Below are 13,020 nucleotides of genomic sequence, written 5' to 3'. Positions count from 1 at the left end.
TAAGTACGCTCATCCACCTCCTCTGCCGCCGACGTCAGTCCAACCTGACCGTTCTCAGATGGCTGCTAGCCAAGGATAACAAGGACGACTCTGGAGTTAAAACGATGAAAACTACACTACTACAAGCAGTCGACAGGAGAGTCAGCCCTGTTGAAGATGAAGCCCTATACTCATTTGCCAGTTTGCGTGATCCGAGATATAGAGGTAAGACTGTAAGCCTTTTCCATTATAGATGATACAATGATTTCTCTCGCGCACCCACACAAACACGGTACACTGCAAATTTGAAGTGATGCTATGAAGTCAGTTGAAAGTAGAACATATGAAAGATAATAAAGATAATAAAGAGCACCTCCTTCTCTTCTATGATGCATTACTTTTGATCCGCCCAGCGGCGTTTCTACATTAGGGGCAGGTGGGGCAGTGCCCCACCAGACCCACGAGATGGCGCTGTTGAGCAGAAGGCTCAATCCATTCCTACTTCGTGGCAAACTATATATATATATTTTTATATGCAAAGTAGCGTACATATTTGTGTGAATAAACTTGACTCACAAGCATTATTGCCTTGTTTTGGAGTAATTTGATTCGTGTGTTCTACTGCCTGTGTGCTTGCTTGAATGAACGTTATGTCTATATTTCCGTTTCCTGTTTTCGGAGGGGCAAAGACCCACGCTGCCCCACCGTTACCATAGAAACACCAATGAGCGCGAACCACACCGGCCAAAGTTAACGTTGAGGCTAGGGGCAATTTCAAATTTGCCCCTAGACGTTAACTGCGTAATCTACGTATTCTACGTAATGTAGACTTGGATAATGCGAAACCCGCGAGAACTCTACCCCGAGACTAAGCAAAAAAAACATACAGTGAGAGTGAGATCAGGAGTTACAGGAGACTTACAGAAGAGTTCGCTATCGGTAGATTTTACACAATTTTGAAAGAGTTTTTTAATTAATGAATAACAATGAATAACGTAGATTATTTGCTGAGGGTGCAATTCAGCACATTGCCGCAGGAAGAAAAATTAGAAATAAAACGTTTGGGACCACACAGACCAGACGACTTCATTCTGAACCAGCCTGGTGAGAAAACGAACCGAAATTTCAAGATGGAGTGGTTTGAAACAAAGACATGGCTAACTGCGAGCACAACAAAAAGAGCACTGTTTTGCTTTCCATGCCTTCTTTTTGGAAATACCACTAACGCAGACTCAGTTTGGACCACTGATGGCTTTAAAGACCTGAAGCATCTGGCGGAAAGAACGGTAAAGCATGAAAGTAGCAAAGCTCATATCAATTGCGCCATGAAATTGGGACTATTGGGACGGGTCAACATCATGGCACAGCTGGACAGTGCTTATCAGCGGAGCATTTTAGAGCACAACAAGCAGGCGGAGGAAAACCGATATGTACTGGGGAGACTGATATCGTGCCTAAAGCTGTGTGGGAAGTGTGAACTGGGTCTGCGTGGTCACGATGAGTCAGCCGACTCTGTAAACCCAGGCATTTTTAGGTGCATTTTTGAAACGATGTGCGAGGGCGACACCAGGCTGAGACGTCACTACGATTCGGAGCCTACGTTCAAGGGGACATCAAGCACCATTCAGAACGAACTCCTGGATTGCATGTTTGAGGTCTACAGGTGTGAGGTAGCCAAGCAATTGCGGGACACCCAGTTTGCAGGCGGATGAGACCACTGATGCCTCATGCAAATCGCAAATGGTCATAGTCCTGAGATACATGGTGGACAGCAGCGTCACAGAGCGGTTTCTTGAGTTCATTGAAGTGAAGGACAAAACTGCCATTGGCCTTTCTACTGCTATGAAACATGTCCTCGACCCACTGGGACTGACTGACAAGCTCATAGCCCAAACCTATGACGGGGCAGCGGTTATGCGTGGCAGTGTAGGCGGCGTGCAAGTACTTATTAAGGAAAGCTACAAAAACGCAATATTTGTACATTGCTACGCACACCAGCTGAACCTAACTCTGCAGCAAGTATGTGCATCCAGGATCAGTGAGCTGAAGGTGTTCTTTGCTGATCTGTCTGGATTTGCCACGTTCTTCTCCACCTCACCGAAAAGAACGGCTGCTCTGGCAGAGACATCGGACAGGCGGATCCCGCGGCCACCCGGCACCCGGCACCCGATGGAATTTTAAAAGCAGGACCGTGAATGTGGTATGGGAAACTCGCGAAGATATACTGGAGTGTCTGGATAACATTCGCACTAAACCAGGATGGGACAAGGTGTCCATCAGTGAGGCATTCGGCCTCTCCATTCACCTGCGGGACCGTACGTTTCTCCAGCTGCTGGAGTTCTTTGCCAGAGTTATGCCAGAAGTGGATGTTTTGTATGGCATACTACAGAAAAGAGAGATTGACGCATCTGGGGTGAATCGTGCAGTGGAGAATTTCAAAGTGCACGTGAAAGAAATCAGAGAGAAAGCAGATGAGATTGGTAACCAAGCCAGTGAGGAGCCGGGCACATCAAAGCGCAGGAAAACAAATACGCCTGCCGTGATGAAGGAGGCCTGTGATACGATGATTGCGCAAATGGAGGTCCGGTTCTCACAGAGTGACCATCTTATTGCCGCACAACTGGTGGACTGCACACTGTTCCCAAAGTTTGTTAAGTCATTCCGGGAGGCCCAACTCGCCTGTGCTATCAAGCTCTGGCCCACAGCTCTGATGAACGAGGGGAAGCTGCAAACTGAGCTGACTCTTTTTTACGGACACACTGAGCTGCACACAGGGAAATCTGCACTGTTGCTGTTCAAGGCCATTCACGACGACAACAACCTGCAAGAGGCCTTGTCTGAAACCTGCACTCTACTCAGCATCATCATCACAACCCCCATGACGTCTGCGGAGTCTGAGAGGAACTTTTCAACGCTGAAAAGGATAAAGACTTTAACTAGGAACACGATGGGACAGAAGAGACTGAACGCCCTCTCCATGCTTTCTATTGAAAACACCTTCGTTAATGGACTGCTGGATTTTAACGACAAAGTAATCGAGAGGTTTGCTCAAGCAAAGAACCGTCGAGCCAACTTCCTTTTTAAGTGATCGGCATTGGTGAGTCAAAACCTTTTTTTTGAGCTGAAGGAGATCGTCTTTTTTGTTTAATAAATTATGGAAGTTATTGAAGCTATGTGTCTGTCTAATTGTTTTACTTTAATGCTATATTATAGTGCGTACCATGTTGGCGCTCTGAGATTCTTTGGAACGCATAGTGCGTTTAAAATATAATGCAATATTATTATTATTATAGGCAACATCTTTGTGTCGTACTGAGCGCTAAAGCATGTGAAATGTATTTGAAATAGGATGTCTGCTCCCTGCTGGCGCTCAAAATGCAGCCCATAGTATACCTTACTGGTCTATATACGTAGGCCTACTGTTATAATAATCAGCTACCTCTATTTTTGTGACGTAATATGACGTCATATAAATTTGCCCCACCAGAAATTTCAGGCTAAAATCGCCACTGGATCCGCCTATAGTCTAAGCTGTGTTTAACTTTTGTTCCAGATACTTCACAAGCGAAGACGATGTCAAGTGTGCAAAAGGTGCACGCTTGACAGGCCCAGGAATTTGAAGAAGGAATGAGGAGGACCACAGCTGGAGTGTGAGAGGCTCCAGGGCCACCAGAAAGGGCCTCTAGTGTGGAAGCAGCACCAGGCACAAGAAGCAAGAGCAGCTCTATGAAAGCATTTGACAAAATTCTGAAGTGCAGTAAGAAGCTCAAGCTCTCATGTCCAAATGCAGACATATTTGTCAGAGCAAACAACCCCTGCCTCAGACAATCAATTCCAGTACTGGGGGGGGGTCAACAGACTTCGATTTCCTACCCTCGCTGCCACTGCCTCAACATTCCTCTGTGCCCCCTGCACTCGTGTAGAGAGTGAGAGACGGTTAAGCACAGTCTCAAACAATTGTTGATGGAAAGAGAACCTACTATCCGCAGAGAGCAGCAATGCTTGTTTTCATGAAGAAGAACCTGCCATTGCAAGACACATTCTGAGTAACAGGTCACTCATCATACTTATTGATATGAGTCTCAAAGCTGTGATATTAGTTTATATTGGAATGTAACATCCCCGTTTGTATATATCTACAAGGATTGTGGATTCCTCTGTGTGATTTTAATGTCTACATTTGGTTGTCATTTGACACAGTTATATTTTCTTATAGTGGAATTGTTATTCCTTACAAATTAGGGTTTACACTTGAATTATAATTATGTAATTTGGATTTATGTAAATATTGAATTTCGGTTTAAGATCATAATGTGAATAATAAATAAAATCTTAAAATATATTTATCTATATTTTCTGTTGCATTTTGTTTTTCAAAATTAGGAAAGCAATGGTTAAGTAGGGCTTATTGTTTTCTTACACATAAAATAATTATACCACTCTCTTCCACACAGTTAGGTATACAGCTTATTAATTAAACACTGGAATCGGATCAATACTCGCTATCAGCCGATACAGAAAGCCAGGGGACTGATAAGTCAGATGGGACATCACTGCTTCAGATGCAGCAGGACTGTTTCCCCCAGATGATTAAGGAGGTGAGCTATAGCATGGAGGAGTGAAGAAACAGAAGAGGAGACGAAGAGAGGGAGAGAAGGGGAGAGGGGAGGAGAAGGAGATAAGGGGTGAGGGGAGGAGACTAAGAGAGGGAGATAAGGGGACAGTGGAGGAGATGAAGAGAGGGAGATAAGAGGAGAGGAGACGAAGAAAGGGAGATAACGGGAGAGGGGAGGAGACGAAGAAAGGGAGATAAGGGGAGAGGGGAGGAGACGAAGAAAGGGAGATAATGAGAGAGGGGAGGAGACGAAGACAGGGAGATAATGGGAGAGGGGAGGAGACGAAGACAGGGAGATAATGGGAGAGGGGAGGAGATGAAGACAGGGAGATAATGGGAAAGGGGAGGAGATGAAGACAGGGAGATAATGGGAGAGGGGAGGAGACGAAGACAGGGAGATAATGGGAGAGGGGAGGAGATGAAGACAGGGAGATAATGGGAAAGGGGAGGAGATGAAGACAGGGAGATAATGGGAGAGGGGAGGTATTGGGCACAATTATGTGTAACAGTAAAATGTCTAACAGTAGGAAGAAAGGAAGGAAGAAAGCTACAGTAGGAAATATGAAATGCAGTCCGTAGGGCCAGAAAGTCTGTAGGCCAGAATAAAAACCCAAGTTAACTGTTAATAATTGGTTAATGAGGGTTGATAATGGCTGCTGTGCCAAGACAGGACCATAATAGAAATCTAATTTACAAATTGCCTCACAGTGATAATGTCCAAATGATCAGAGTAAATGTACAACTTTACCTGTCACCTGTGAGCTGGTGCAGAGTTCGGCTGTTGGCAGCACTCAGGACTCGGAAGTGAAACAGTTCTCTCCGGGCGAAGTCAAGTATTTTGTGTTTATAATACATTTTTCTGAGTATTCGACTTTAGCTAAATAGATACACTTTATCTTTATGGTTTTACAACCCTTTGTAAAATGACATCTTTCTCGAAAATTACGACTTAATTTTCGTACATTATTGACTTGTTTTTCACCTTTGTGTGGCTCTGTGTGAATGAAATATAAAACAAAATGTGTATGAAAAATAAAATATTGAATAAAAACACGATCATGATAGATAAACCCTTTTGAGTTTTTCTTTTCAATTTCATACGTGGTGACTTCTTCATGGTGAACCCAGCGCCCTCCGCCCCTCCCAACTTCATAGACATTACAGCCTTCACAGCAATTTACCCTGAATGACTTTCTAGAAGCGTGACAAATGTCAACGGAACTGCCCCTGCCTTCCTCCAAGCGTTACTCAGACCGCACACCCGCTCAACTCCCTCTGCTGGAAGCCTGGTACTGCTCTCGCTAAGAGCAAGCAAAGGTTGCATAACAAAGTCACATCTCTTCACTGTTTTGGCAGCGCAATGTTGGAATGAGGTCCCTGCTGATGTAAGGAGCGTAGAGTCGCTCACCAGCTTCCGCAAGAGACTCAAGACTCACTTGTTTAGAGTTCACCTGGACTCTGCATAGCCTCCCTCCTTACCCCCCTCCTCCCTTACTCTGCTTAAAACACCCCTCTCACACACTTATTGTGTTTGTACATGCTGGCACTTAATGTTAACAGTATTTGTACGTTGTACGTCCTGGCAATATCAAAAAAAACGTAGCATCATGTACCATCTTATCCTAGCTATCTTTGTTGTATACGGGGAATGGGTTAACCTAGTATTTGTTAGTGCTTGGAACATCCTTACTGTACCGAAAGCGATATATTGTTGTTTCTCTTTATTCTGACAAATGTACTTATTGTAAGTCGCTTTGGATAAAAGCATCTGCTAAAGGCCCTGTGTGTGTGTGTGTGTGTGTGTGCGTGTGTGTGTATATGTGTGTGTGTGTATATGTGTGTGTGTGTGTGTGTGTGTGTGTGTGTGTGTGTGTGTGTGTGTGTGTGTGTGTGTGTGTGAGAGTCTGTAGAGTTACGGGCCAATATGTGTCTGAAAGAATGTATGGGCCTGAAGCCCACTGTACGTGAAGCCTAGATGCCTGTGTATGTGTGTGTGTGTGTGTGCGTGTGTGTGTGTGTGTGTTTGTGTGTAAGCCTCTTATTTCTGGAGGGCGAGGGATTCAGGTTATCTGAATGGAGAGCTTCTCCTTTTTTCCTACAAGGTCTCAAAAAGCAATCACACACTCACACACTTTGGATATCCTTCCAAAGGGAGGGCACGCACACACCCACAGGACACACACATTTAACACAGATAAGGAAGAAGAAGAAGAAGATAAAGCAGTGCTTTCTTTTCAGCGACTTTCATTCATGAGACACTCATGATGCTGGACCCATATCCTTACTATTTTATTGAGCATTGTGAATTAATTTAATTAATTAATTTCTATCCTTCATGGTAGCCACGTCTGCACACACACACACACACACACACACACACACACACACACACACACACACACACACACACAAACACATGCATACACACACACAGCCCTCACCTGTTCCAGTTTCCAGTGGAACTCTGCAGGTCTGAAGGTGTCCACCTGAGTGAAGTCTCTCCTCAGCAAGAAGACCAGCCGGCAGTTGTGGACGTACAGCGCGTAGTGGTGGCGGTTGGTTTCTGCATGGAAAACAATGTGAACACAAGGAACATGCAACGTGAGCTGAACGCACTCATGGTGTGAACCCCGGGGGTGGGAAGTACAACCACTTACTTTGTTACTGTACTTATCTACTTTCTACTACTTACATTTTCAAAATGGCTCGTTACTTTAGTTTTAATGCATTTGAGGGGAATCACCTATAAAGTTTTCATTTTGGGTCAATGCACTCCTGTCTAAAATCAAGAGTGATTTCCACCTGAAAACTTAATTTTAACAAAACATGAATCAAAACCGAAATTCAATGTAAAGTCAGTGTAATCCCAATGTAAGCACAATATTGACTTTAAGTCAACACGTTTATTCTATTGCTGTCCTGTAGAAGTTCTGCTTCACAAAGAATTGAGATAATAGGAAATTCACAATATTCAGAGTTGAATATTGAATAGTAATTTGAAGGTTTTCTCTGAATATATAAAGTGTATACGACAGTTTGTTTACAGCTGTATAAATATATACAAATGTAATAAACATAGAAAATATGATATAATTCAATTCCTAAAGGAAAAATATCCCCTCTAGATGCTTGTGTTATTTAAAGTTATGTTAAACTTTTGTTGACAACATTGTCCAAATAGACAGTTTGAACCTGAACTGATTTTCCCCCCGTCAAACACAGTCGCCCAGCAGTAATAATCACAACTGCTGTGTCACACTGTGATGCCTTTGTGTATCTGTCTGTGTGTATTGCACACTTTAATTAGCTGTTCAAAGTTTAAGGATGGCCGCACTCCTAATAGTACTACCACCAGTCCCACTCGGCGCCACTCCATTAATGAAGCCTTTCATGAATACATGAATGGCATTTGTTACTATTTGGATGAGCGACAGGGAAGCAAGCATTATACCGAATGGTGTAATGGTATGTAATGGTGTGGTATTATTTGTAATCAACATCATACAAATAATTGAATTAAGGTAAATTTATTCAATTTATTCCGGTATTTGTCATTCCGGTTTCCTGTGTCTGTTTAGCATTACATACCCATATTCACCTTGTCAAACTCCCTTTAAAGACACTAATTTCATTTTTAGCTTGATTCTGAGACTGATAAAGGCGCTGTGCATAAGATTGTTCTGCTATTGAAATGTGCCTTGAGAATATAGCTTAAAAGTAAAGTGGACCGTCAATCAGAACCATGATCTATGCAGTGATGGCTTTGGGGAATCCGTCTTGCCTGTCAATAACAGCAGTGTTTCCCCCGGCACTATATGGTTAAGGCAAATTAACACTGTATGGTTAAGGCCTTAACAACAATAGGGCCCTGCCTTGACTACCAATGTATATAAAAAATATATATATAATATATATATAATAATTATTATGCATTAACAAAGTACAAACCTCTCGTAGGGAAAGAAAACATACTTCCATCAGGTACAAAAAATAAAGAGAAATAATGCATTGGTGTTACTGTTCAAAACAAACTGTCGTGCAAACTGAAACCCTCACCGAACACTCCTTGACCACCTTGACTAAGACATTTTCTGGGGGAATCACTGCACAGGTTTGTGAGATACAACACTTCTCAAGTGGAAGGGAGGGAGCCTATTGGGAGGGGGCATATTTGTTTAGTTTCTGAACCTTGTCCTCTTCTACACCTTACGCCTTGTTCACACTACATCCGTCTGTCGACGGATCTCGTTGACTTTGCATGGGGCGCTTGCGAAATGCATTAGTCCATTAGGCTCCGTGGCCTGCGTCAAACGGTTGGGGAATGTTCACCTTTTCAGGCAGCGGCGGATCCGTCGGCCAATCAGATTGCGGTTATGCAAATATACTCCTGGATCAATTTTGCAATAACAAGCAGGAAGAAGCAGGAAAAATCCAGCCATTATATTTTTTTAGAGAAATGTGGAATGATAGGATTGTTTTAAGCCACCTGTTGTTTGTGTCATCTTTTGTATTTATATCCAAACATCGGCTTTGTAGCGGGAAGGGAAATGATTGGCTGCAGTATGCGTCTACAGAGACTAGTCCCCTATACGAGGCTAAGCTAACCACAGGAGGCGCCGGCTCACCGGTCTTGTCGGAGTTGCACAGCAGGGTCTCCTTCTGGGCCCGGAGCCCTGGGCTGGGCCCGTGCTTCATCCATGTGGCCACGGTGAACTGGTCGCTCAGGTTCTGGGGCACCACCGAGGCAGGGACGTTGGCCGCCTGCCGGCCGTCGAAGCGGTAGATGAGGTCGCTGTCGCGCCCGCTGTCCGTCAACAGGGACGCCGTCCAATTGGTGGAGGCGCTGGTGGTGGGGAGGAGGTCCGTGCTGCCCGACGCCGCCCCTGATTGGACAAACAAGAACCGGGTTTCAGAGTTTGGCGATTCTTTCTGTCTGTCCGTCTGCTCCATCTATCAGTCTGTCCGTGTAATTGTCTGTCTTTCGGTCCGTCCAGCTGATTAATTATACACTAGGAAAGCCTGGAGCGAGTTTCCAAGGCAACACCGCTTTAAATGAGAAAAAGGGAAATCAATATTGAGAGTGGACAGCTTAGCGAACTACATAGTTTAAAATGTCAAAAAGTAATTTTCTACTTTAAATTAAAAATGTTCCCTGACACCACTTCCTATTTTCTACTCAGTATTTAGTCCTCTCTCTCTCTCTCTCTCTCTCTCTCTCTCTCTCTCTCTCTCTCTCTCTCTCTCTCTCTCTCTCTCTCTCTCTCCATCGTCTTTGATTGCTTTTTTCTCTCCTTTCCTCTGCTTCTTTATTAGTCCTAATTTCATCTCACTCTCCCTCGTTCTCTTTGGCAATCATCATCCCTCCCTACCTCCCCTCCCTCTCCCCCGCTCCCCCTCTCTCTCCCTCCTTCCCATCCCCCCCCTCTCTCTCCCTCCCTCGCTCCCTCGCTCACCACAGAGTTTCTGGAGGGACTTCTCGGAGTAGGTCTCGCGATCGCAGCCCTTGCCGATGTGGCTGGTCTGCAGCTCCACCGTGGCCCTGACGGAGGACAGTGGCCCGCCACATGTCTCCAGGCGCAGCTTGGGAAACAGCTGCCTGCTGCCCGTCCCCGGCTCGTAGTCCACCCTCTTGTTCCAACCTGATGGGTCACGACAGAGAAGGGGACATGGAGAGGGTTTGGAGAATATAGTTTATATGGAAAACATACACACAAGGACTCAAGTGAGAAATATGGACTTAGACATTATCGACCAAACCAACTCATTGGTTTACATACAACCCTTATGGAGACCTAGATTCCACTGAAGCACGCCATCATTGCTTGATAGTTATGCAGCGAGCACCATGTTACCTCATCCTAAACGATTTCAAGAAAAATTTACATTAAATCATAAAAAAAACATCTACTACATTGGAGAATTAAGACCTGGCTTTGAGAAGAGAGAGAGAGAGAGAGAGTGAGAGAGAGAGAGAGAGAGAGAGAGAGAGAGAGAGAGGGGGGAGAGAGAGAGAGAGAAATAGAGAGAGCAAGAAAGAGAGAGAGATAAAGACCTTTTGGCGTTTGCGTGAATGTTCATGAGATATGGATAGGTTATATGGTAATATTGGGCTAATCCATATTTGAATACCATAGGGATGTCCCTAAGAAAAAGCACAAAAAGGTGAGAAATTAAACTGAAAGCACAAAGACCATCTTAGATACATGAGCTCAAAAGATCATCCTAAAATTATTTTAAACGCATCATTGGATTTTATATTATTCATGGGTAATAAGTAGAGTGGGATAATGTTTTTTTTCAAAAGTATTACCCTTATGGCCTTTTTACGACCCAAATCATTATTTTCCATGCAACATTAATGAGGTTGTTAGCAGAATGCGCACAGGGCTCTCTGATCCCCCGACTGCGTATTACTGGTTGGTGATAACATCTGGGTTTTATGAATATGTATATGTATGTTAAAGAAAGAATAATTGCAGAGTTGGTAACTTCACAACGTCATGTGTGTTGGCTGAGAGAGGTCCCCCTGGTCCGTTTAGTCTGCCCGATTCTCAGGCGGCCTTTACTAAAAGCTCTGCGCCATTTCAGGTCCCTTCGTCCTTTCTTCATCTCTTTCGTGCTTCTTTCTGTTTATTTGTTCATTCTCTCTTCAGGAGACATTTTTGAAGTTGATCTCAATCTCTATGATTCATATCTAACAAGTATGAAGGGTTTACAACAAACATCAACAATAACATCGAAAAAAGGGCTCTGCTTCTGTAAGCCACAGATATAAATTGCCATAATAAAAAAAGTAAATAATGTTTTACTTGTTCACAATGCAACATTCTCTATATCAGCATAGAAATGACAACCACCAATTAATGAACATGTAATGTCTTCATCAGTGAATGCTAGGGCACGATGCTAAAGTGACAAGCATTTGCTGGTGTCAGTCAAGGCATCTCCAACATTAAAGCCCAGGTTAAGGTTCTGGCCTTTCAACCCCAAGTCAACAGTGACCTGTCTCTGCCTCCACGTCTCTATCGTCCCTAGTTGGCTGCCAAACTCCAGCTAGGTGGCTTTCACTGGGCTTCTCCACAACACAAAGTCAGAGTGGGTTTTTCCAAGGTAAACACCATTAGCAAGCTTTGCCACTGCTATTTTCCATTGAAGCAAAAAATTGCACAAGAAAAAAAATGCATCCAAAACAGCATAAATATGAATATATTAATTAATTCTTTGTAGAAATCTCCAAAACTCAAACGATGACACCTCTCCCTGGAGTCTGCAGACGGGCCGACTGAAAGTTGTTGGAAGACAAGCTGCTCCCAGACTTATGTCTCCATACAAAACCGGAGCTCTCGGATTCAGCTTTAAACATTTCATGATGGGAGCGAAGGATAACATCTAACTTATAACCTCTTTATGGATTTGTGGAAGGCATTCTGATATCATCGAGTCTGTCTGATTCTGTGCTCTACATCCTTAACAATGCCCTTGTTCACATTATTTCCCCTTCATAAACCGCTGATGAGATGTCGTTCTTATAAAGGAAACTAGATAAAAACAAACATGAAGCCTCCTAATGAATATGGGCAAGACTCCCATTGCTAAACGACTCTTAAAATAAAACATGTTTCAGACTACCCAGCTCCTTGATCGCCCATTCTCTATTTTGTCTCCCTCTTCTACCCTCATTTTAGAGTGTTTTTCTTTTTTTGATACCTCAAGTTTTTATTGTTCTTTCATTGTTTTCTCTCCATATGTGAATTCTCTCCATCTTCTCTCCCGGCCTGGTTCCCTGAGATGTAGGCGTTCCCGGGAGACGCTGTCAGGTCTGACAGCAGGAGAGACGGACTAGCGAGACAGCTGAGCTCCTCGCATGTTTAGAGCCCTGCGAGGGCTGCCTGTCAAGTCCACCTATTTACTCCAGAGACTTTCTCAAGATATGAGAGGGTTTCTTATCCTTTTTTCTGTTTTTGTTTTCTGATTTAAATTATTTCATTCTTTGTTTCCTGCTTTCTATTTTTTTTTTAAACTTTTTTTCGTTATGTCATTATTCTCTTTTTTTTCTTCTGTCTTTCATTCACTCTATCGTGCTTTATTTCTTTATTTTTCTCTTTTTTGTTTCTTCTGTCTTTCCTTCACTCTATCATTCTTTATTCATAAAATGTTCTCTTTCTTATTTTATACTTTCATTCTATCCTTCTCCCTCTCAATTGACACGAGACAAACACTGGAAGAAGCATAGAAGCAGGGACCACAAATTCCCGACAAGGTTGTGTGAGTGAAATTGATGCAAAATCAAGCATAAAATAAACCTGAAGAATAAGAAAACAAACCAAATTGTGTTGCATCAAACCCTGCCTCCTCCCTGCTCTTATTCATCACCCATACCACTGTCTTCTGAGCGAGACACTGCCTGCTCGCAAAAAAACCTCACT

General features: G+C 43.4%; 1 protein-coding gene across 1 annotated transcript in view; it reads right to left on the bottom strand.

Moving 5' to 3' along the window:
• clstn2a (calsyntenin 2a) overlaps positions 1 to 13,020 on the bottom strand; it is a gene marked incomplete at both ends in the record, with an annotated part of 141,649 nt that overhangs the window by 33,289 nt on the left and 95,340 nt on the right. The window contains 3 exons of the mRNA XM_079750644.1: positions 7,036 to 7,157; positions 9,220 to 9,477; positions 10,048 to 10,233. Of these exons, the coding sequence (XP_079606770.1) occupies positions 7,036 to 7,157; positions 9,220 to 9,477; positions 10,048 to 10,233 (566 nt within the window). The remainder of the gene's footprint in view (positions 1 to 7,035; positions 7,158 to 9,219; positions 9,478 to 10,047; positions 10,234 to 13,020) is intronic.

Source organism: Pollachius pollachius (assembly GCF_949987615.1).
Source record: "Pollachius pollachius genome assembly, chromosome: 14".
NCBI lineage: Eukaryota > Metazoa > Chordata > Actinopteri > Gadiformes > Gadidae > Pollachius > Pollachius pollachius.
The sequence above is the reverse complement of the archived record's forward strand: the minus strand, read 5'-3'. Positions and strand labels throughout refer to the sequence as shown.